At 34.3% G+C, this 25,962-nt stretch overlaps 1 protein-coding gene across 2 annotated transcripts in view; it reads left to right on the plus strand.

The window, feature by feature from the left end:
• neur (E3 ubiquitin-protein ligase neur) overlaps positions 1-25,962 on the plus strand; it is a 125,856-nt gene that overhangs the window by 27,550 nt on the left and 72,344 nt on the right. Inside the window, exon 1 of one of the 2 annotated variants that reach the window (XM_067759355.1) lies at positions 8,334-9,253. The exons of the other annotated variant lie outside the window; for it this stretch is intronic. Within the exon in view, the coding sequence (XP_067615456.1) occupies positions 9,100-9,253 (154 nt within the window). The 5' untranslated portion in view covers positions 8,334-9,099. Of the gene's footprint in view, positions 1-8,333; positions 9,254-25,962 lie in introns of those variants that run through there. 2 annotated transcript variants of the gene reach the window in all.

Consider the following 25,962-nt stretch of genomic DNA (forward strand, 5'->3'; position numbering starts at 1 on the left):
AAACGAGCACTTAATTACATCTCTCTATAAGATCCATATGTTTTGGACAATTTTAATTAACAAATTGTAATACTGTATTACCGGGGACGATTGCTAAAACATGACCAAAACCGTATGGGGGAGGTATTAGTAGACGCGTTTTTGCCTCGCTTCCAATAATTCGAATACTTTTTCGCCTTTGGACTATTGATAACAGGACAAAACGCGTATTTTCATTTCTCTTTCCACATTTTTGGACGGGTTATTGCAGTCGAACTAGGTTTCAAACTGTTTTTCGTGGAGAACTTTTGAACGGGCAGAAATACTTAGCACCCGTGTTTGTATTCTTAATACTGGAATAACTACGCGTCCTCAGATACCCCAATTCAAGACTTTTGTATAATTTTCTGTAGGACCCATTTAGGTGTACTACATTTTCATACTAAATTCGTTCAAAAAAATTTACCATCACAGCAACCCATTTCTGATATTCCGCTCCTTTTTTGTTTCCCTGCGTCGCTTTCCACGATAGCAACCCCGGTAATTTTGAAACTTCTTTCAGTGTCAAACGCATGTTCCACGCAGGTTCCACAATAGTTTGACACTGACCGAAGTGTCAAACGGCAGCGTGTTAGAAAGAGAAAGGAATTGTTTCCTTCTCATACATATCATACTTGTAAACCTGTACTATGGTCTAGTGTTTTTCGCTCAACTCCTCACTACTATTTCAATGCTTGTCTTTCTCCTTTTCTTCATCGGAGTCGATATAAAACATGCAATAAATTGGTAGAGAAGCTCGTCCGAAATTTCCTTGGAGTTATATTGCGCCAAGCTATTATTACTACATACTATGTCCTATACTTTATTGATAGTATTGTGTCGAATTTAGGGAAATTCCGCTTATTTGAAACCTTCCGCTAACGTTCGATTCGTTAAATTGTCGAATAAATAACTCCAATATTCAGTAATGTAAAATGGTCTTTATTAGACTACTTTAAGAGTACTTCACAATAACTCTTATACTTCACAACTAATTGCGTGTTTAAATCAAACTGATTCGTTATTACTCAGCTTGAGCTGCTTTTATAATTTCGGTTTCCTAGTTAAACCATTTCTCCTAATGCCTAGTAATTTCCCGAAGAGCTGTAGCTCATGCTTGGTTAGTTACCATAAGTATAAGTATATAAGTACATGTATAGTTGAGGTTTATAGCCATATGCGTGTGTATGTATGAGGAACTACTTCGGCTGATGACTACATATGTGTGCGTGTGAGATAGCTCTTCGTCGCCTTCTACATAAGTGTTGCTAGCTTTAATGTGTACACGTACCTAAGAGTGGCTGGTTCATGTTTTTTTTGTTGCGTGATTATTTACTAACATCTTAGTAATGCTAATATTCGTCACAGTATTATATTTGTCTTAATTTTTTACGCCTATTTGACTTGACTCGTCAAACATACAGCGTACGTAGATGACGTTGCAGTTGTCATAAATGGAAAGTGCTTTCCAACAATTAGCTCTTTGAAGGACCGCGTGCTTCGGAATATATAACTGATTTTTTGGCAAGGCAGCTAATGCTGGTTTAAGCGCCAACGTGTTAAAGACGGATATGACCTTGTTTAATATGGGGTATAAGGTCCCAAATTTGACTGGGCCTAAGTTTGTAATCATTGTACACCAGGGGTCTGTATTCCATAGCACAATTGTGCTCCTATTCAAATATTGGAGACCCATGTTCTAGGCAGTAAGAAGAAGGCCTCGACGGCACTTTAAGCATGTAAAAAATTGCAGTCACACAAAAAAAAACCTACCTCAAAAAAATAAAATACTGGACAAAAATACTAAATAATTCTATACCTGCTCTTCGAAGGACTCTTAGAACTGCAATAGATGGTAGTCACAAGGGTGCCCAAATGTCAGACGAGGCAATGCACGTAAACACCGATGGTTCCAAAGTAATGGAAGGAGTAGGGTCTGCGGTATACTGTGCCGATTAGGAAATAGACAGATCCTACAAGCTGTAGTATTTTTAAGGCGGAAGAAGAAGCTTACGCCTACAGCCAAACCGGTAGAAACATTCGAAGAAAATAGCTAAAACCGCAGCCGCGTCATCTTAGCAATTAAGACAATATGCTCGCATAACACAACAACTACAACTGTATTACAGAGTAAAAGCGGAGTCATTGGTGCCGCTTGTCGTATCGCTGTAGTCGTATCCCTAACGTAACCCTATACGATACATTGTTATCGATTAATGGTGCCTTAACCTAAAAATCGTGAAAATTTCATAAAAAAGAAGAAAACGCAAAAAATTACAAACATATTCCACAAAAAATAAGTCTCCTAGTCATAACGTATCCAAAACAATGAATAAAATCTACAAAAAGTTATTAAATTCACCAACGCAAATATTTTTATGTTATGGATATGGCGAAAAACCAAAAACCAATTGGTTGGCTACGATACGGTTACGACCTTAGCGTTACGATATGGCACCAATAATCGATTACACTGATTCCCATAAGGTTGGTCGAATCAGCTGTTATAAGGTTACCGATACGGTTACCGATAACATGTGTGCAGCTTAAGCAATCCCTGGAAAGAATCGGAATATGGCGAAGCATACATCTATGATGGGTCCCAGGACATATTGGACTAGATGGAAATTAAATAGCGGATGAGATAGCTAAAAAGGGCGCATTCCTCTAAGCTTGCACCTTAAACGTCCCAATAAGATAGTGCGAGATCAATAGAAGGCGGGAGATGCACATGATCGACCAAGCAGGAAAGACGTGGACGCAAGCGGGGGTCGAAGATCATGTAGACTAACAAAGTTACTGTTATCATTAAAAAGAGAGGACTGTAGGCTCATTACGGGTGTACTGACTGAAAACTGCCTTCTGAAGTTTCATGCTTTCAAATTAGGTCAACATGCTAGCGTATGTTGGAAGTGCGGTTTGTTGGAAACGACAGAGCACGTTTTCTGCTCGTGCTCTGCTCTTGCCATGCTAAGACTCCAGCTATCAGATCTAGATACAACAAGCGGCTTAGGTCCTACAATGCTTCTAGTATTTGCCAAGAGGACGGAGCTATTTTATAATATACATACATAGGTCCTGGCTTGTGATAGGGGCTTTCAGTTTGGTCGTTGAGAAAAGTTCTGGTAACACAATGGACCTATTCAGTTTATGTAATGTCTTCTAAGACTGGTAAGTTCAACCTAACTTAACCTGATTCGACCTTGAAAAATATTCAAATTCTCATAAAAACCGGCAATTATTTAAAAATGAGGAAATAATTTTAATTGCTATATTCCAATTTCCACAGTTCCATCTGAGATGCACAATCCAATTTTGATTTGCACGAGCACTTCGCCTTCAATTATTTCCATGAATGTATATTTGTATGAACCATACAAAAATAAATCGTAGAATCAAAAAGCGTGAGGAAATATAAAATTTCAACGCTTGCTTTTATTGTTATTCTGTTTTTTTTTTTTTGTTAAACTACTTTTTAAGTACAGAAGAGCGCTCAATCGAAACGAAATTATTCGCAATTGAAGTTTTGCACCGGTGCACGTCGTAGTTGTGGTTACGGTTGGGTGAGGAAATAAAATTCACCACCAACACCACCACCACCACCACCACCATTCCATTATATCTAACATTTATCCATTCTCAAGCAAAGACAGATAATTGTTGTACGCACCATGCGGCTCAGCGGATGCCTGCTGCAACTATTAACGGGCTCGCATATATCGTATGGTATGTGAGTGAGTAAAAAACAACAATACAGCGAGTGGGGCAAAGTGGAGTGCTTAGTAAACAGTTAAATAAATACATCTTCAAACAGTTTGAGTGAATTGCGCTCGGCCCTTACACAGAAAATATGTAAAAATAACTGAAACAGCTGCAATTTTATACGAGAAAACGCCAGTAAACATAAGGTAGCAACAACAACAATACTTCCAACATTTGTGTTTCTTTATAGTTGTCGTCTTTTATCCAGGTTAAAAAGCAGCGCACAGTGTACTTTTTTCGACCTTTGGCTTAGGAAAAGGCAAATGCATTGCGTTTGAATTTACAACTTTATATCTTTTTTTATATAAATGAAACTTTTTTCAAATCAGATGAAACCTTTTTCAAATCAAATGAAACTTTACTCAAGTCGCGAAACTTTTTTAAAATGAAATGGAATTTTTCTCAAATCAAATGAAACTTTTTTCAATTCAAATTAGAGTTTACGATTTCTTCTCGAACACAAGCGAGATTTTCGGATCCGAGAACTCGACTTCTCGCGAGATTCTCGTGTCTCGAAATACTCGTAAATCTCGCGAGATTCTCGACATAAACTTAATTGTTGTATGGACAGTATTTATACACTTGGTTTTTTTTTACTTGTGATTTTATTTTTATTATATTGATTTTCAATGACATTTAACTCAAAACATATGTATTATACATATAAATTTGTTCACAATATTTTATTTCTTTAACGAGACATCGAGAACACGGCTTCTCGCGAAATTCTCGAATCTCGAAGTACTCGTAATACTCGCGAGCTTCTCGATTTTCAATTCAGTCGCTGCATTGGCAGTATTCTATACATTTCTGTGTTTTTTAGTTGTGTTTTTGTCGAAATTTTCGCTTGTGCTCCAGAAGAAATCGTAAGCTTTATATAAAACAGCCAATGAATCGATTAAATTGAACGTCGAGAAGCTCGCGAGCCTTACGAGTAATTCGAGATTCGAGAATCTCGCGAGAAGGCGAGACTCGCGAGAAATCTCTTCTCGAACTTGTTCGTACGCTCTAATTCAAATGATAAATTTTTTCATTTCATATGAAACTATTGTTAGTGCCATTCTGTACTGTTACTTTTATTCACTTTTCCTTTTTATATCTTCGATATGATCTTTCTTTCCAGTAAGTGTGCCACTAAAACAATAAGTCACAAACTTCAGCACAGGCATGGTAACATTTTTTCTAAATATTTGAATACCTGCGCTCCCTAGTGCAATTTTTTTCATATACAAGTTAACCGCGAGACATGTTTTAAGCGCCAATTTTTGCAAGCAATTTTTCCTACGGCCGTTATTATTACCATTTCTCATTGCGTGAATATCAATTCGGCCAATATCTCATTTCTCCAATTTATCTTAGTTTATGAAAGCTGGAAAGCGTAAAAAAGGAAGTGTTTCTTTTTCACTTTTTTGAATAATTATGATTGGGGCTTAAAACGTTTTTTGCGATTACTAGTCAGCGGCAAGTTACTTAACCGTTAACCCTTTCGAACCTGTTGGTACACCGTATGTACCACTAAATGTGTATATTGGACTAAATCCTCAAAATCACACTCAAGCTGAATACAAAATGTACCAAAGCAGGCTTTTTACTTTGTCTAAAGGTACATATAAAAACGAAATCATTTTCTCCTGTGCAGTACGCTCAGTTTTGAGTTAAATAGTGAAAGATTCGGACACGTGTTTGGTTTTTGAATAATAATCTTAAAAAAAATGTTGTAACTGCCAAACAAATTATTTTTATGGAAGATATATATTTTATTTACAAGCTTTAGCATATTTAGTGAAACATTTACATGGATTTGCTTGAGTTTGTGGAGTTTCAGTGAGCTGGTACTTATATGTACCAGTAGTATTTTATACTGGTACATATACGTACCAACAGTGCCTCTCTTCAAAAAAAGTATTCTGTCGTCTTTCTTTTATAAAGAAATACAATCTCGAAAAAACTGAGCTCAGACAAAATTACCGAGCTGCTGATTGATGAAATACTTGATTCAGATGACGATGATACAGGCACTGATTTTTTATACGGAAATGATGATAATTATTTGCCAAAATTGGGTTCGCACCGCGAAGAATCTGGTTCCCCTTCATCGTCCAATAGTGAGCTATCAGATTTTGAAAGCATTATAGCACCGAACGAATTTGTGGGATCCAATTTAGCACAAGACGATAATGAGAATTACATCTCAACAAACTAGGTTATAGTCATCTCTTTGAGAAAATTCCATACCTATACATCTTATAAGTGATTACCGTGGACGTAATCCGGAAATTCCTCTCAATTCTTTGCCCTTTCAAAATTTTTCAAAAGATGTTTCCTCGAAGCCTGTGCATGTATATCGCACAATGTACAAATGACCCCATTTCTGAGTTTCAAACCGCAAAAAAAAGTTCAAATATAGTAAAGACTGATACAAATTATGCTGGGCACTATGTTCGTTATGTCTTATAACAAGCTTCCGACTTTAAAACATTATTGGTCAAAACGTCCTTCAATAAGTAATGCTATTATCAAGACTGGAATATCTCGTGGCCGCTATAAATTTTTGGCATCAAAATTATATTTTGCATTTTCTCACAAACCAACTGATTGCAGTAAAACTTATTACATCGACAATGTTGTGGAGTATTTGAAAAGTACATTTCAAAAATACCGGCAGGATAAGGTTAGGCAGAGAAGAGATGAGTCAATGGCAAAGTTTAAAGGAAGATCATCCTTAAAACAATATATGCCTCTCAAATCAGTAAAACGTGGAATAAAAATGTGGCTGCGATGTGACTCTGAGACGGGATACATATATGATTTCAATATATACAACGGAAGAGAACCAAATCAATGCGATGGAACTTTAGGCGAACGTGTGGTTAAATCGTTAGTTAGAACAATTAAACAAAAATAGAAAAAATTTACCACCAACAGACGAAAAATGGGAAAGAAATGAGTGCTCGTTCAGGGCCAGCACATCTGGTCATTAATATCAGGTATCAAAGGTATTAAAACTGCAGCGGTACGCGGATCCAATCACCAAGCCGTTTATCTCAACGAAAAAAGGGAGCTGGGCAACGTATCCTTGCATTTACCAATTCCTATTGAGACTCGAAGACGTTGTGCAAAGTATGCGCAGGGCAAAACACAAACCAGAACAAAACAAATTTCACAGCAATGTGATATATCACTTTGCAAGATGTGCTTCGCAAAATATCATACTCAAAAATAAATTAGATTCATACATAATTTTCGAAATTTAAGAATTGTGTGTTTACTTTTTAAACATTTTTCTTGGAAGTAATATACTTTTTTGTAAAACTTTTATTTTTTCCAATAAATGACTATCCATCAATATGAAATTTTTTTATTATTATTGTACGTTGAGAACTTCTGGTACAAATGTTGTACCACACAATAGTACTGTTGGTACAATGTTGTACCAGTCCCCCCAGCCGCCCCCCACATAAAAATTTGAAATTTTTGAATGCAAATAATCTAATTATCTGTATCTTAATTACTTGAAACTAATTAAATTATATTTACTTAACAGGCTGAATTCCGGTTCGAAAGGGTTAACGGATCGAAATATCCGAATCTCTTAAAATTATTGGTACTATCTCGAATGTTGTTTTGTCTAGGCGCTTTTAGGTCAGTGGGGAGCTACTTAAAAAACGATCCCAAGACCCCTAAAGAACTCTAAATATCTCGATCTCTTCCCCAGTTTCATCTAGAAGAATATTTTATGGTAAATACTGTGTTTTCATTCGGCTCTAAGCTAGGACCTACCGAATTTTATTTCATAATTTTGCGTTGCCATCGAGTTCAAAAGTATGTTGGAAAAATAAAGAAGTAGCACGAGGCAAATTGGAAGAGAATCTCCACATAAATCTCGTCGGAGGTACATACTCGTATATCGCGCCTTGTATTATTATTTTTTGTTTGTTTTTTTTTTTTTGTATGGAAGAAAATATAAAACAGGCTTCGAAAAAAAAATTTCAAAAAATAATACGAATTTTGAATGAAATACTCAGAAAGATGCTGAAAATTCTAAGTAAAAATTTCGAAGCTTTTATGAGGTTTTTTAAAAACGTAGTTAATAATTTATTGGATAATATGCAAAATTTTCTACGATTTGATTTTGAGGCAACTTTGTTCAAAATAGCCCACTGTGCGCTGGTTTACCTTTAAACATTTGACAGAAAGAGCCAGTAAACCAATGAGGTAGCCAAGAAGCTAAATTACTATGCCTGCATATGGACATTCATACAAAAATACTCATATGTATGTGTACACAGTTATGTGTTTATTGTATGCCTTATCGCTCGTTTATTTTATATTCAACTCGCCTCCTCATCGTACTCTGCATTTAGTTTGGTTTCTGTATTTTTATCTTTTGTTTTTACTCACTGCCTACAAATTTGAGTACATCACTAATACAATATTTGAGTGAGGCAATTATGTGCATGAGTGAAGTTTACAGCTGCTACACTCTCATATATATTTATAGATACTGACCTGGCCTTTCTTTTGGCAGGAATTGTGTGTCATTGACGACAGGGTTACATTCAGTTAATATTCTCGCGTCAAACGGTTCAGATCAACAGTTTGCACGATACACAAGAAACGCTTTTTTTTAGTAAATTCGGTGTGTCCATCCCGTCGTTGGCTCGATTGCTTGCACCCCACCCCACACGTACGTTGGATACTCGTTCAGCTTGGTTAATAAAAAGCTGCTAATGTTTTTAGTTGTGGCATTTGCTATGAACCAACATTACTTAGAATCGTTTTTGCTGTTGTTGTGCTGGTTGCCGCTAAGTAATTTTTGTGTCAAGTGACGGTTTAGTTCGTTTCCATTGCTTCCGTTTGTGTTAAACAAAAAAGTTTCAGCTGAAGGCTACACAGGAAACGGAAACTATAATTGAGGAGATCAATAAATTTGTTAAATGAAAACTCTACAATTGAAAAAGTTTAAACCAAATAAACAAATTTATGTTTCAAAAAACGTTTAATATCTAACTACATGAAATTTTAATACAAAGTGCATCAAAAGTTAAGCGAAATTAAAAAAAAAATAAACCAAAGATAAATTGCATAAAATTAAACAAAAAAGAAAAATCAAACAATTTAATACAAATAAAATAAAAATGTGTAAAGAAATAAAAAAACAATATTCTGACAAACACTCAATTTAATTTGCCGTTGTTAGTGCTTGAATTCATACCAAAACGTCGTTACGACATATATCCACTTTTAATTTATTAAGCAAAAAATTTAACCAAAGTTAATTTTTAAATTTCCCTACAAAAAATTTAAAATAACGCCATAATGGGATTATCGGAAAATCACAGCAACAATTATATGCCGACCAGCACTGGCGCTGGTGGACAAGTCGTCGTTATGGAATGCCCCAATCATCAACGCATATCCAACAACAAAAAGCTGCATATTCTGAAGAAGATTAAAAAGCGTTTTGGTTTAGGTTAGTATAAAATACTATTTTTGTTGGATGCAAAAAAATTTTCAGAAAATGTCTCGCATTCGATTTGAAAACCGTATCTGACTTTCCAAATTGATAAAGTTGTTCGATTTCTATTCTATTCAGACTTTAAGGAGTTATTGTAAAGTTTGAAAACAGTTACTGCAAATAAAATTTTACACCCTGTTTTTGGAATATAATCTTAAATGCTCTTCAGAAAACAATTTTTCAAAAATCAATGCGAATGTGGAGAGTATTCAAATATATAGTTTGTTAGACTAAAATTGATTTGAAAATTGAAACTGTACACTCAAAAAGTTTATAAAATGCTAAACAAAAAATTTAACATTTTCATGAATATGTTAGACAAAATTTGAATTTTCCGAGTTTTTCGAAAACATCGAAATTGGCTTACATGGTTTAACATTCGTTATATTTTTTTAATATTACACGAAAATAAGAAAAAGAAAAAATAGCTAGTAAAATTTAAAAAAATAGTACATACCTGCTTTTATTTTAATCGCGTATGTACTAGGGATGACGATCCCGGGATAACGGTCTTTTTAAAAATACCGAGATTATTGTACTTTAATCCCGGGATTGTGAAAATTGCAATTTAATATCCATTTAAATAATTTGATACAGGGGAATAACAACAAAAAAAGCATTACACTGGGAGACAAAAAAAATATAAAAAAATCGTGGCAAGAATTGGTTTCTAAGGGTTTGTATTGCGCAGAACCTTAATTTGAAGTCTGATTTTCCAAATTGGTTCAGGTTTTCGAGATATTTGTGTCTAAAGTTGCGGCAAACACCTTTTTCGGCTATATCACAAACCGAAAAAATCCAAATAAGCTATGTAACCAGAAATAAGTCTGTACTTTCTCGAAGGTTTCGACGTGGGCAGCGCGAATCGAAGTCAAAACAGGGCCCGTATTACGTGTTACGATCCGTGATCGAAACTCATTTTTTAAATCACTGTAGCTTTGAACTGGTGGATCGGATTAATGTCATATGGGAGCTAGCGTGAAATAGTACTCCTTAGATCCATAACCTATTATAATTTTTAAAAATAGTTTCACAGTTACATAGTAATTGCTTGAGTGAAAATGGGTTTCAGTCACTGATCGTAACACGTAATACGGGCCCAATCCCTGCACCTAAAACTTTTGAGATATTCGAACCTAAATTGCAAAAACACCTTTAAATTCGATACACTAAGGGTCATTCCACTTCTAGAATTTTTTATATACCTTTCATGAAAATGAAATGGTATATTAACTTCGTCACCAATCTCAAAATTGTAAGCCCTTAAATGAAAATAGATAGACCATGTCCGTCTGTCCGTCTGTCTGTTTGTATGCAAACTAGTCCCTCCATTTTTGGGATATCTTGATAAAGTTTGGTAAGCGGGTATATTTCGGTGTCCGATTAGACATTTGTCGGAACCAGCCGGCTTGGACCACTATAGCATATATCCCCCATATAACCGATTTTTCAGAAAAGAGGATTTTTGTCATATCTACTTCAATCTATCAGATTGAAGCTTCAAACTTCGCCATATGCTTTCGTATATTGCACATATTATTGTCTAAAAAATGGATGAGATCGGTCGTATATATAGCATATATTCCCTCAACCGATTGTTCAGATAAGAAACTTTTCTAAATTTCTGCCCCATTTTCACAGCTAGAAGCTTAAAATTTCACCAAATGCTTACGCTTACGTCATGTATTATTGAAATAAGTGATTCGTTGTCATAGTTTTTACATACAGACCACAAAAAACGTGAAACTTGGCATGCTCACACAAATTAGCTACATATTTTTTTTTATTTTATACTTATCTTTAAATTCGCTTAGGTATGTACATGTATGTATATCTGTTCACTATATACTTCTTATTTTATACCGCCGATTATTTGGATATTACGAACGAGATAATATTATTGTTCAGCCCCATTCATGAAAGGTATGAAGTCTTCGGCACAGCCGAAGACAGTCCCGTCCTTACTTGTTTTCTAATCATTATTTCTCCTGAAAGTATCATACCTACACTTCAAAATCGAGCTTTTAGAATATCTTTTTTGCTTCTGAGAAATCGGCTATTGAATAGTTTGGCAAATTTCGTCAATATGTAGCAGTTTTTCTCAAAAACTATAAAGAAATCTATACAGGCTAAATTTCCGGACAATCACGGGATCCCGGGATTGAACTTTTCCCGGCAGGCATTAACAAACTTTAATCAATAAAAAAAATATATATGTATATTCAATTGAATAACTAAAACTGTAAAAACCAAATCGTTAAAAAAATTTTAAATGTTAGAATAATTTTCATAAGAGTTTCGCAGTTTTTATTAAGATTTTGTTTAGAAAAGTACCATTGTAGTCGAATCAATTTTAGTCTAACAAAGGACAAGTTTGAATCTGACGAAATTTTCATACATTTCTTAGATTTTTTTTGTTGAATAGGGTGTATTGAAGATTTTTATAAAATTTTCGAATTTTTTTTGGAAAATATTTTTAAAATTGATATATATGGGGTATTCCATCCCATTTCGACCAATTTTGAACCCGACCCTTTTAGAATTGGCTAAAAGTTTTTCTTCTTTTTCTAGCTTACGAAAGACGTTTTTCAGAAGTTTTTCAAATTTTTTCATCCAACTCAAAAAAAGTTATGAATTTTTAAAAAAACACCGTTTTTGTTTTCAAAATGCTATAACTTTTTCAAAAAATTGGCCGTTTGGGATCTTTTTTTGTTAAATTTGTTTTTAAATGTACTTTTCGGAAAACATTCAAAAAAATTTTAAAGTTTTTTTTTTTAAATTAAATAAAACAAAAAAAAAATTCTCGGCCCACTCCGGGATTAGTGGGGATGATTGCAGAATTGATTGAAGTTTTTTATGAGAAAAAAAGGCGAAATTCGAAAAATCTCGAAAAACTGAAAAATTACAAAAAAAAAAAAAAATTAAAAATTTTTTTGAATTTTTTCCGAAAAGTACATTTAAAAACAAATTCAAAAAAAAAAGATCCCAAACGGTCAATTTTTGAAAAAGTTATAGCATTTTGAAAACAAAAACGGTGTTTTTTTAAAAATTCATAACTTTTTTTGAGTTGGATGAAAAAATTTGAAAAACTTCTGAAAAACGTCTTTCGTAAGCTAGAAAAAGAAGAAAAACTTTCAGCCAATTCTGAAGGGGTCGGGTTCAAAATTGGTCGTATTGGGATGGAATACCCCATATATTTTCCATTATTTAACTTATTAAAGATTTTTCAAAAACTTGCTAATATAATTTTAATTTAATAATTTTTGCTGCTATTTTCGTGCTCACAGCTGTATGTATGTATAAAATTCGCTTTCCAATATATACAATATTTTATTTTAGGAATTTAATTTTGTTAACATGCAATTCAAAAACAAAATGAGTTCCCCTAACAGCCATTACATTGGTATATAATACATAAAGATGTACCTAGTCGAAAGCAATTTGTGAAAAAATCACCCTTCGTTGAATCCAACCTTTCTTAATCTTTGTCTGCTTGCTTCTATCTACTTACAACACCTACATATGTATGTATATAATGTAGAACTGGCTGATTCTATATGTGAAGGTACATATAGCAAGTGTAAAGAATAGGGGTTGATTTTCACCAACGCTAAGTAAAATGCCATTGTAATTATGCTCTTAAAAGTAAAGTAAAGAAGAACTATAACTATAACTTACTACGTAAAAAAATATAAAATAAATACTTGGTTCGATTTACCTCCGAAGATTTTTAGGCGGCGCTTCCAATTCGCATTCTTTTTAATTTTCCCCACAATTTATGGAGACGGGACTTGCACGTTTTATGCCGACTCCGGCATCTGGGCAGATGAATTTTCACTGAGAAGCTTTTCATGGCAGAAATATACAGCATGTTTGCCAAATAACTGCCAAAGGGCTACCCCGCTTGGAAAAAACTATTCTAATTGAAAAATAAAAATTGTTTGTTGTTATACCAATTTCACACAGAGGATTAATGAAATATTTAGCCCTTATTGAACTCAATTTTCCACACAAAATACAAATTTCTATCTCATTTCTGCTTTATTGAATGCCTAAATTAAAAAATCTAGTACGTTTTGTCGAATTTATTGTCAATGAAACAAATGACAATCAAAATTAAATTACTTTCAATAATTTACGAAAAATAGAAAAACACCAATAAATTAAAAATTTTATTTTCGCTGCATTTGCAGCATGATATAATATGGGTTTTTCAAAAGTAGGCACATATTTGGTTAGGTGCTAGATCTATGAATCAGAAAAACGCCTTTTTATTTTTTCGCCAACGTTTCGACCTTTTATTTTGGTCTTCTTCAGGGCCTAATGACAAAATAACATAAAACTTAGTATACATATATTTATTGGACTGTAAACCCGAAACCAAAAACAAACTTGCAATAAATAAAGAAAACAGTCGGTAGTAAAAAAAAAAAACATCTATGAGTATTTATTATTCTTGAACAGAATTTAAGGTCGACTCGTGAACTTAGTGACATTCGCAACCCGAAAGATAATTAATGCCAGAATCATATGGGAGCTAACGTCATTGACATCAGTGGGATTTTTTTTTGTGCGATACGAAGGTATCGAATTAATTACACCGTGCAACAAGAGTACACTAAATTAATGAAATCTAAACATAATAAATGCCCTATGAACATGGTTAGTGAGACATACTCATATTGCTTTATACAATTTTCCCTTTTGTTATTGATATCAGAGAAAATTTCCAAAATTTACACATGGCGATGGTTACTAGTTTATGAATTTAACATGCTTATGAATTTTACTTCTTCATCAGCTAGCTTTTCGGGTGCCGAGATTGGAATCCGAGCTCGCCTACATTCATAATCATGTTAAAAAATATGTATCTCTTCACTCAACCATCTAAATTTTTAATGTCGAATAATGTGGTTGATGACAACAGTTCCAAGGATTCTTCATCTGACATTTTTTCTTTTGCACATCTCTCCGGATGAAGTTTTTGTGCGATGCTTCCCCTGAAGCCCTCTTCGCAATCAGACGCTGATGGACAGTCTGTCCAGTATTGTCCTATCCTTTACATTTAATTTTGAATAAATCACTTTCCTCGCGTACTTTAAATAATGACTGGAAAGTATAAGGTGCGATATACCTATATTTTACGCAATCTTTCAGATGAACCTTAGGCCTGATACAGAAAAAACATTGTGCGAGAGCGTGAAAATGGGATAAAACTGAAATAAGCCAAGAAAGCAAATACAACACAATAGCCCAATGGTTAGACGATTGTGATTTTGAACAGTTTGACCGCGGTGAAACCTGTTGAAATAAATAAACATTACGAAATTGCTTGACGATGATGACGTGGCGGTTTTCGAAATGGTACCATCGCAATATGCCTTCTTTTCAGTTTTTCCCAATAAAACCAAAAAATAATAATTTAATAACAATTATTACCCCCAGCGGGTTAGGGGGTTAGAATATACCCGCGGTAGGCATGTCTGTCGTAAGAGGCGAATAAAATACCAGATCCAAGGGGTTGTGTAGCTTCTCCAAACCCAATTGTCAACCTCACCTTCGAGCGGCGAATCCCGTTTCATTAAAAAACGAGGATCTGGCGACCCCGCACTCATGGATATAGGGGGTAGGAGGGCGGTATGGCCTAGGAGGTCGCATGTGGCCATACCAAATCGTTCCCGAAATGGTTGGGCATGGTACCGGAACGTGCCGGATCTACATCCGGCAAAGGACCATCAACATCGATAACACTCCCCAATACCTTCGGGGAGTGTCCTTATCGCTACAACAACAACGACAACGACGCACATTCTCATGCATTTAAACCTGCATAAAAAGGAGCATTAACACCGTACTAAATTGATATTATAATGTTTGTATAGCACTAATAGAACGAGGACTATGAACGTTTAAGTACTTATATATCAGTTTTAGTTTATTTTTGAATACTTGTGAGAGTATGCAAAAGTTAGCGAAGCTTAGGGGAAATTTCACATTCCTTAAATGAAACGCTGAAGGTGAAAGAAGGCCCTATGATTGTAGATTTACGAAATCTGAAATATGTATCATTATCAGACTCAGGCTCAGCACTATATGACATTAAATATATGTATATGCTTTGCTAGACATACCTCAAGTTTTAGGTCTATTCGAGTATACAAAATCTGCGTACTTGGAGTTTCGAATACGTCCTCAAAATCTGAAGTAAGAGGCCAAAAACCCTTTTTTATAAGCGGAGACATCTACTGGCATATAACTTTTCATCTGTTTATTCTTCGATGCATTTTTTATGTCATTCAAATGGGTACATTTTACGCTTCCAACGATGTTGAAATATAAATGAAATGAAATGCGACAGAAATCTCTGAGAAACAGTATAAAATAAACCACACTTTTGAATTTTTACATTTTGGATAACTGTTTTCGTTGCTATTTTGCTAGTCACTAATCGACAAATATATTTAGTTGAAAATCGCATCTTGTTGGAATCAGAATTGATTTAATATTTTCCTCAAACAATTATTTGTTATACAAAGTGAAAAAGGGATGCAACGATTTGAATTTTTTTTAATATATTTAGTAAGACTTCTCTGATGCTATAAGCTTTATGTAGGCCTCAAATTGTTTGCTGGGCACACATACACATGTATATGAGGTATTCGACCAATTTTGAACCCGACCCCTTTAGAATTGGCTGAAAGTTTTTCTTCTTTTTCTAGCTTACGAAAGACGTTTTTCAGAAGTTTTTCAAATTTTTTCATCCAACTCAAAAAAAGTTATGAATTTAAAAAAAAAACACCGTTTTTGTTTTCAAAATGGTATAACCTTTTTCAAAAATTGACCGTTTGGGATCTTTTTCTTTTTTAAAAATTTGTTTTTAAATGTACTTTTCGGAAAAAATACAAAAAAATTTTTAAAGTTTTTTTTTTGTAATTTTTCAGTTTTTCGAGATTTTTCGAATTTCGCCATTTTTTTTTCTCATAAAAAACTTCAATCAATTCTGCAATCATCCCCACTAATCCCGGAGTGGGCCGATTTTTTTTTTTTATTTAATTGAAAAAAAAAACTTTAAACATTTTTTTGTATTTTTTCCGAAAAGTACATTTAAAAACAAATTTAAACAAAAAAAAAGATCCCAAACGGTCAATTTTTTGAAAAAGTTATAGCATTTTGAAAACAAAAACGGTGTTTTTTTAAAAATTCATAACTTTTTTTGAGTTGGATGAAAAAATTTGAAAAACTTCTGAAAAACGTCTTTCGTAAGCTAGAAAAAGAAGAAAAACTTTCAGCCAATTCTAAAGGGGTCGGGTTCAAAATTGGTCGAAATGGGATGGAATACCCCATATGTATATGTTCTGTTTTCAAGTATCTCCACAGTAATTTTGTAACGACTTCCATTAGAATTTTCAAAGCACTTTATTCTGTATTTAATTTATTTGCAGCTGCTTTATATATTCAAAATTAACTTCAAAAAAAGAAAAAAAAAAACTTATAAATAAAAATAAAATAAAAAAATTTTAAGCACTTCCTTTATATAAATGGACAAAAATAAGCGAAAAATGTCTCTATATAAAGACATATTCTTGCTAAACTTTGATTTTTAAATTTTGACATGGAAATTGCAAAAATCTTTTTGAGAAGTAAAAATATAAAAGTGGAGCGCACTTTACTTGGATTGGAAAGTTCGTAGGAAAGGAGATATTATTAGTCAATCAATTGCGCTCCACCGTTATATTTTTACTTCTCAAAAAGATTTTTGCAATTTCCATGTCAAAATTTAAAAATCAAAGTTTAGCAAGAATATGTCTTTATATAAGGAGACATTTTTCGCTGATTTTTGTCCATCTATATAAAGGAAGTGCTAACCTTTTTTTTATTTTATTTTCTCCTTTTCCTACATTTTCTTGGCGTCTTTTCCTATCTGTTATGTTTTACGCTTGTAGCTCAATGAGAACTTACATAAAGATCAATCCCAAAATTCCCTCCGTTCCGTTTGATTTTTCTAAATATCTCAGTCCGCGCGCCCCCTAACGAAACTTTTTGTATTGTGTCATCGGCTGTCATCAACCTCTCAATTAAGTTCTAAATTTTTAGCCTCTAGCTCATCGAGAAGTTACTTAAAACCCGGTTTTAAATTTCCAAACTGTTATCTAATTTTTTCGATCCGTGCGCCACCTAACGGAATTTTTTTCTCCTTTTCTTAAATTTTCTCGGCGTCTTATTCTATCTGTGAAGTTTTGCAGTTGCAGCTCAATGAGAACTTACATAAAAATCAATCCCAAAATTCCGTGCGGCCCCTAGCGAATCTTTTTGTATCGTGTTATCGGCTGTCATCGACCTCTGAATTAAGTTTGAAATTTCAAGTCTCTAGATCATCGAGAAGTTACTTAAAAGCTGGTTTGAAAATTTTCAAATTCTTATCTAATTATTTCGATCCGTGCGCCACCTAACGGATTTTTTCCTTTTGTTGCATTGTCACGGTGTTCTAACCTAGGTGTAAAGTTTCACGTTTGTAACTCAATGAGAAGTTACTTAAAAATCGATTGCAAGATTTGAATGAAAATCGGACAAACATTCAACCGACCTAATATAAAGGAAGTAAAATATTCAAACAAATTATCTAGCATTAACGTTTCGCAGACGATTGCTGAGAATACAACTAATAATATAATTATAAGTCTCCAATATAACTGAGACACATGGCTAATTCAAATAATTTATATATATATTTTTTTTGCTAGTTTCATTATGTTGAATATATTTTATAATTAGTTTTTTAGTGTATATTTTTTCTCCTGATACCATTGAACTTTAAAACATATTGCTTGTATACAAAAATTCTCACTTAATAATTGTTTCGTAATATTTTTAACGGTTTGTTTTTATGTATACATCAGTCAATGTATAGTTATAAATAACGAAATTCAAATATGCTTTTTCACACCATTTATTCAACAACAGTTTATTACAATCACACTTCACCTTCATTGCACTTAAATTAGCTGAGTGTGTGTTTGTATGCAAACAAATTTCTATGTCAGCTTTACCCAACCCATTCATCTAAGCATTCTTTGTCGTTGCATCGTAAGCAACTAATTTGATTGTTATTGTTGATAAAAAATTACCAACATAAAAAAGGTGTAGATACAATTCACTTAATTAAATTTTACGTGCTTTTTCCCGTGAAAAAATGTAATCGTGATTTTTCTTAACCTTTATAAATCAATGTTATGCTTTATTGTTGTTATTATATTTTTTGTTTTGTTATGCATTTGTTTTTCTCAGTATGTAATTTTTTGTTTGTCCTGTCCTGCGCTTTCTTCGTACATGGTCTTCATTCGTTATTGGCACTCATTGGGGGGTTACTAGCAAAGTACATATATATCTTCTTCAACTTAAACAATGCGTGTAAGTTTACCACGTATGTACATGCGCATGTGTGGGTGTGTACCTTATCCAAACAATAGACGATTTGTCACATGCTCACACACATAATAATATTAATATCGCATACTTTTATCCAACGCATTATTCATACGCCCTGTACGCCCGCCGGCGCGCTTTTGTGTTTCACTGTTTCACACTCAAGCACGCAGTGCACAAATGTCAACGAAAAGTTATCGATATGTAATCAAGATGTTATCGATCAATTTCTTATCGCAGTGTTATCGAAAAGCTATCGACTACTTACGGAAAAGTAATCCATATACATATTATCAAAAGGATATCAATTTGTTTTCAGGAACTTATAGATTTGTTATCGGAGTGTTAGCCATTTGTTATCCGCGTGTTATCGACTTTTTTATCAGAAATGTATCGATTTGTTATCGAAAAGCTATCGATTTCTTATAGGAGTGTTACCAATTTAAATTCGATGACACAAAACCAGCAAATTATTTGATTCTGGTAAAGTAACCTCATCATCAACATCATTAATTGGCGCTTAACCGCCTAAGCGGTTTTGGCCGTTTCGTAGCAAGTCATGCCAATTGGGAGCACCAAGGGTAGCCAAGTCTTCCTCCACCTGCCTTTGCCAACTCAGTGGAGTTCTTCACCTTCGTCCGGCGCGTTACTATATTTTCTACTCGTTTAAGACTGTTTAGGCCATTTATTGTTCATGTCGAAAATTGGGCGGATATGGTCGAAAGTGGTATCAACGGATGCGCATCACTGCCAGTTATAAGAAACTAATTGCGAAATTTAACTCTTTCTACCTGTTCAAAAGTTATTTAAAACAAGTAAGGAAGGTTAAGTTCGGGTGTAACCGAACATTACATACTTAGTTGAGAGCTATGGTGACAACATAAGGGAAAATAACCATGTAGGAAAATGAACCGAGGGTAATCCTGGATTGTGTTTGTATGACATGTGTATCAAATGAAAGGTATTAAAGAGTATTTTATGAGGGAGTGGGCCATAGTTCTATAGGTGCACGCCATTTAGGGATATCGCCATAAAGGTGGATCAGGGTTGACTCTAGAATTTGTTTGTACGATATGGGTATCAAATGAAAGGGGTTAATGAACATTTTAAAAGGGAGTGGGCCTTAGTTCCATAGGTGGAAGCCTTTTCGAGACATCGCCATAAAGGTGGACCAGGGGTGACTCTAGAATGCGTTTGTACAATATGGGTATCAAATGAAAGGTGTTAATGAGTATTTTAAAAGGGCGTGGAGCTTAGTTCTATAGGTGGACGCCTTTTCGATATATCGCCATAAAGGTGGACCAGGGGTGATTCTAAAATGTGTTTGTACGATATGGGTATCGCATTAATGGTATTAATGAGGATTTTAAAAGGGAGTGGTGGTAGTTGTATATGTGAAGGCGTTTTCCAGATATCGACCAAAATGTGGACCAGGGTGACCCAGAACATCATCTGTTGGATACCGCTAATTTATTTATATATATAATACCTATAATACCACGAACAGTATTACTGCCAAGGTTTCAAGGGTTTTTTATTTCGCCCTGCGGAACTTTTTCATTTCATTCTACTTAATATGGTAGGTGCACACCCATTTCACCAAGTTTTTTTCTAAAGTTATATTTTGCGTCAATAGACCAATACAATTACCATGTTTCATCCCTTTTTTCGTATTTGATATATAATTATGACATTTTTTTCATTTTTCGTAATTTTCGATATCGAAAAAGTGGGCGTGGTCATAGTCGGATTTCGGCCATTTTTTACACCAATACAAAGTGAGTTCAGATAAGTACGTGAACTAAGTTTAGTAAAGATATATCGATTTTTGCTCAAGTTATCGTGTTAACGGCCGAGCGGAAGGACAGACGGTCGACTGTGTATAAAAACTGGGCGTGGCTTCAACCGATTTCGCCCTTTTTCACAGAAAACAGTTATCGTCCTAGAATCTAAGCCTCTACCAAATTTCACAAGGATTGGTAAATTTTTGTTCGACTTATGGCATTAAAAGTATCCTAGACAAATTAAATGAAAAAGGGCGGAGCCACGCCCATTTTGAAATTTTCTTTTATTTTTGTATTTTGTTGTAACATATTACTGGAGTTGAATGCTGACATAATTTACATATATGCTGTAAAGATATTAACTTTTCTTTTAAAATTTGAATTAAAAAAAAATTTGTTTTAAAAAGTGGGCGTGGTCGTTCTCCGATTTTGATAATTTTTATTAAGCAGACATATAGTAGTAAGAGTAACGTTCCTGCCAAATTTCATCATGATATCTTAACGACTGCCAAATTACAGCTTGCAAAACTTCTAAATTACCTTCTTTTAAAAGTGGGCGGTGCCACGCCCATTGTCCAAAATTTTACTAGTTTTCTATTCTGCGTCATAAGTTCAACTCACCTACCAAGTTTCATCGCTTAATCCGTATTTGGTAATGAATAATCGCACTTTTTCGATTTTTCGAAATTTTCGATATCGAAAAAGTGGGCGTGGTTATTGTCCGATATCGTTCATTTTAAATAGCGATCTGAGATGAGTGCCCAGGAACTTACATACCAAATTTCATCAAGATACCTCAAAATTTACTCAAGTTATCGTGCTAACGGACAGACGGACGGACGGACAGACATGGCTCAATCGAATATTTTTTCGATACTGATGATTTTGATATATGGAAGTCTATATCTATCTCGATTCCTTTATACCTGTACAACCAACCGTTATCCAATCAAAGTTAATATACTCTGTGAGCTCTGCTCAACTGAGTATAAAAACAGGCGCTTTCGATGTCAGCTTAACACGGACTTCGCATCACCCAATTCACCAAGTTATTAAACCAAAACACTAAAAGAAAAGTTTTATAATAAATTTATATGCTCACTTTGCATATTTTTTTCAAAAAATTAATAATGAACAATGAATTCAACTAAAATTACCCAAGGCGCACATGTTTTCAAATTGTCCTCAAGTTGTTAAAAAAAAGCAAATTAACAAAAAAAGATGCCGTTTTTTAAAAAAAATTTATATTGCGATTGGCTGAAAGAATAAGCGAAATCAGTGATGCAAAATCCTTTAGTAGGATTCAGGGGTTTAAACACTGCTTTGAATGATTCCCACCTTATACTTACGTTGAAGATTTATGTACGTATGAGAAGGGTTTGAAAAATCACTTAGTTTTACATTCAAACATATGTTGTTCATTTGCGAAACTATATATAATAGCGTCTGAAATGTTAATTCTGATTTTCACACTTCATCCTCCAACACCCAAGTCGCCCGTTTTGACATTTCCTAAAGTTGGCGGCCCTATCCAAAACTAGTATCTTGGAGTGAATCACATTGATTATAGCCTGTCAACAAAGTTTAAATGGGAGCGTAACGTTTGCCTGTTTTAGAAAATTCTACTTCGCAAAATCCTGCATAGGTTAAATCCTGGTTTTCTAAAATTTTGCTTTTCCAAAATCCTGGTTTTCCAAAATTCTGCTTTTGCTAAATCCGGCTTGACAAATTCTGCTTTTAGTGTACTTACCCTTTAGATAAACTTTCTGAACAACGAAATGAACCGACATACGCAGCGAAAGTATTCAAACTCATACACAGCGATTTTAGAAATCAAATAAACTTTATTCGTAATATGTTTTTATATATGTATGTGTGTACGTATGTAAATATTTTAGTCTAGTAAATTGAAATATTTTTTGCAACTCTCTTCAAATAACTTGGTTGATTTAGTTCATTCCTTTTTTTAATAACTCTTCGTAGTTGCTTGTTTTTTTTTTTAATTATGTTTCTTTTCTTTCTTATTATTTCTGCATTTTCCCTTCTTTGTATTTGAGTTTTCGCATAAATAAGCTCCTTTTTTAAATTTTATACGAGTTTATAAAATTGTGAGGTATTTTCACCTAAAATGACTTTTAGTCTACGATATATAACGGTATTTCTAGTTCCAGCAATTCGTCAATGAACATGTGTACATACATACATATGTATGTTCATATGGGTGGAATAATAAAATAAAAAATAATGTGTACACAGTGTTGTATTTAAATGTAATATAAAAAATGTTAAAGTGGACATGTCATTACTTTGAAAAGGGCGCACTTTTCAAAGTAATGACATGTCCACTTTAACATTGTTTATATTACATTTAAATACAGAATTTTCTAAGTCGGGATTCTGAGAAGCAGAATATTAAAAAATCAGGATTTAAAAAAAGCAGGATTTTAAAAAAATAGGATTTTAAAAAAACAGGATTTTAAAAAGCAGGATTTTGCTTTCGGGATTTTGAAAAAACAGGATTTCGTTACCAACCCAGTTTAAATATCACCTACACGTTACGGCTTCTTTTACAAATGTGAATACGTAGGATCATATAGTTACCAGGTGAGGCTTTGTCCTTCGCAAGAACACTCAAAGTGGTGAAGCAAAAGCTTTCCGCAGACAGTCGAACTAATGACCGTGTGTGCTACTACCCCAACGTAGTGGACAGTCGAACTAGTCTGAAAACTTAAGCTAGGCGGCCATCCACAATGAGCTCTTATATCATAAAGCCGGAACACAGCAGTTAACATCTTTCAACTTAAAATCGCTCGATTTTCATTCTAAAATATCGTTTTGATTTAAGGAAGACTATTGAAATCAATGTTGTGAACACAAACGTCTGCAAACTTTAATCTACATTTTAAAAATTTTATCCAGAGTCCTTGTAAAATTTTAATTATGTAGATGCGCCGAGGATTATACGATTTCCACACATGAGTTACGCAATGACATCCACTTAGACTGCTTATGATTTCGAGGGCGGCATACTTGGCCAAATAGTCACTCCCTAACGTTTCAAGGTGTTTCTCTGGGGTAGATCGGCAGCATTGCGCGACAAAAACATCCGTTAGAAAGTCTTAGGAGCTACACCTAGAGCTTCTAGGAAACTGCGTCGACGAAGGTACATATGATTTCGAAGTCGCAGGCCTATAGCTTCTGTGCTGGCATATGGTGTGAGGGTCAGGAGGCGTGGTAGCGACTGGTGGTCGGGATTGCTACTGTTCGCACATCGGGAATTGTAGCTCTTAATCATCGGGGATTGTAGCTCGAAAAAACGGGATTCGCCCTGTGCCACGAGAGCCATGAGTATTAATAGACCATTAATAGCAACCGTACGTCACCTTTGTGCGTGATCGCCAAACAGCCACAAATGATTTAAAGAAATTGTGTTCGCGACGATTATTAGGAGTTAAACCCAGGTGAAACTACCATTTGCACGAGATATACAGACAAAAGTGTGACCATTTTATGTATCTCTATTTCTCTTCAGCAGACGCAGCAGTACCAATTCCAAAGGCCGGGGTAGATTCGAAGTCTCTCTGGAGTAGGTGAACGAGGGACAATCCTTCCGCAAGGAGCTACTCCTGAAAATGTTTAAACAGTGTGCGAGATCTTGAGGCAAAACCCCCGGATCTTTCCGAAATGGCCAACACGTTGATTTCCTTAAATACATACAAACAAAACCTTTCTTAAATATTATTTTTTTAAATGGAAAAAAATCAAGCTGTTTAAAGTAAGAACACCGGCGTATACCGGCGCGCCGCCCACGCCGCCGCCGGTATATAATATAGTCTACGCCGCCGCCGCCGCCGATAAAGTGATCGGCGTAAACCTCCACTTGGTACTCACGCATTTTTTCTGTTAATCAGTTTCGTTATTTAAAAAAAACTTAAATTAATTGTATAAAGAAGACATCGCAAACTCATTTCAAAAATTCGATGTTTTCAAAATTTTGCAAGAAATTCTCCAAATTTGTATTAAGAATATGAGGAAACTTTGAGCATGCAGTTTTTTAGCCTGAATTGTTTTAGTCTGACAAAGTTCAAGTTCAAGATCTCTCCGAAGTTCCATCGATATTTCAAAATTTTTTTTTTGAAAGGTGTTTCTTGATTTTTCTCTATAAAGATAAAAATATTTTCTTTCTTTATACACCAAAAGCTTCCTTAAATTCTGAATAAGAAATTGCAAATTTTCATGTACATTTTAAAACACTTCTCGGACTTTCGAACTTCTTCGAAATGGTGAAATTTGGTAACATTGCTTTCATTGTACAATTCGCGGAAATAAAAAGAGAAAAAATATATATATGACTTATAAAATTTGTATATAATTTTTGCTGCTATTTTTGGGAACGCATGTTTTTATTTACGTTTTGTCTGCTTTTTAACGATGTCCAATCTTCGCTCGAAGCTTTGCAAATTTAAATACGGATTTGTATAGTTTAATAAAAACTCCTCGAAGTTTCGAACTTTTTCGAAATTGCTTTACATAGCTTGAAGGGTGATAGGTGAAGTTTTTTTGTAAACTAACGAAGAGAGAAGGACAGAACTGATAAAATTTACAAATCATTTTTGCTGCTATTCTTCTACACGCAGGTATTTATGTATGCTTTTTCTGGTTTGTCTGATGCCAGCCGTCTATTGCACAGCGACAAACATACATACGTCAAATAACGTTGGGAATAATGCGGCAGTTACTCACGAACGTACGTAGAAAAAACGTGTCAGCTGACACGACCTATCTTATGAGTGTGCAATGTAAACGAAAACTCACCGACGTGCAACGCCCGTACGTACGTAGCCCGGAACGTAGAAATCAAAACAATTTTGATTTTTTCCGTATGAACGTGTCAGCTGATCGCTCTCTCACTAGACAGAGTTGCCTAGTAAACTTTTGTGCGCTAATTTTTGACCGGTTGCAGTTTTATGCAAAAACACCTAATTAAAGTTTGAAAAATTGTGAAAATAATTCGAAATAATTATGTAAAAGTGCTGATTATAAATATGTAATCTATTTATACTTATTTAATATGTATTCCGGCCTTTTACAATATCAAAAATTAAATTGGAAAAAGTTGATGTTTCCATAAGCATACATGCAAAATGGTCAATGGCAACAGTGCTTATCTGTAAACAATACACACACAAATATGTTATGTACATGTACACAGACGCATACATTGATTCCTACGGGCTTGAGAGTTCGGTCAAACGTGCTTCGTACGACAAACGTCCTTACGTACGGCACACGTCGGTGGGTAACTACCGCATTAGTTCTAGTTTGGCCGCACAAGCAACTATATGTTAACGGAATTCTTTATTAACCAAGTTGCAAAAAATACTTCGTTAGTCCCATATGCACGAGGAAGGGATCAATGAATAATGAAATATACTCCATTAACATTAACCACCAGCT

Source organism: Eurosta solidaginis, chromosome 1, assembly GCF_040869045.1.
Source record: "Eurosta solidaginis isolate ZX-2024a chromosome 1, ASM4086904v1, whole genome shotgun sequence".
Classification (NCBI taxonomy): domain Eukaryota; kingdom Metazoa; phylum Arthropoda; class Insecta; order Diptera; family Tephritidae; genus Eurosta; species Eurosta solidaginis.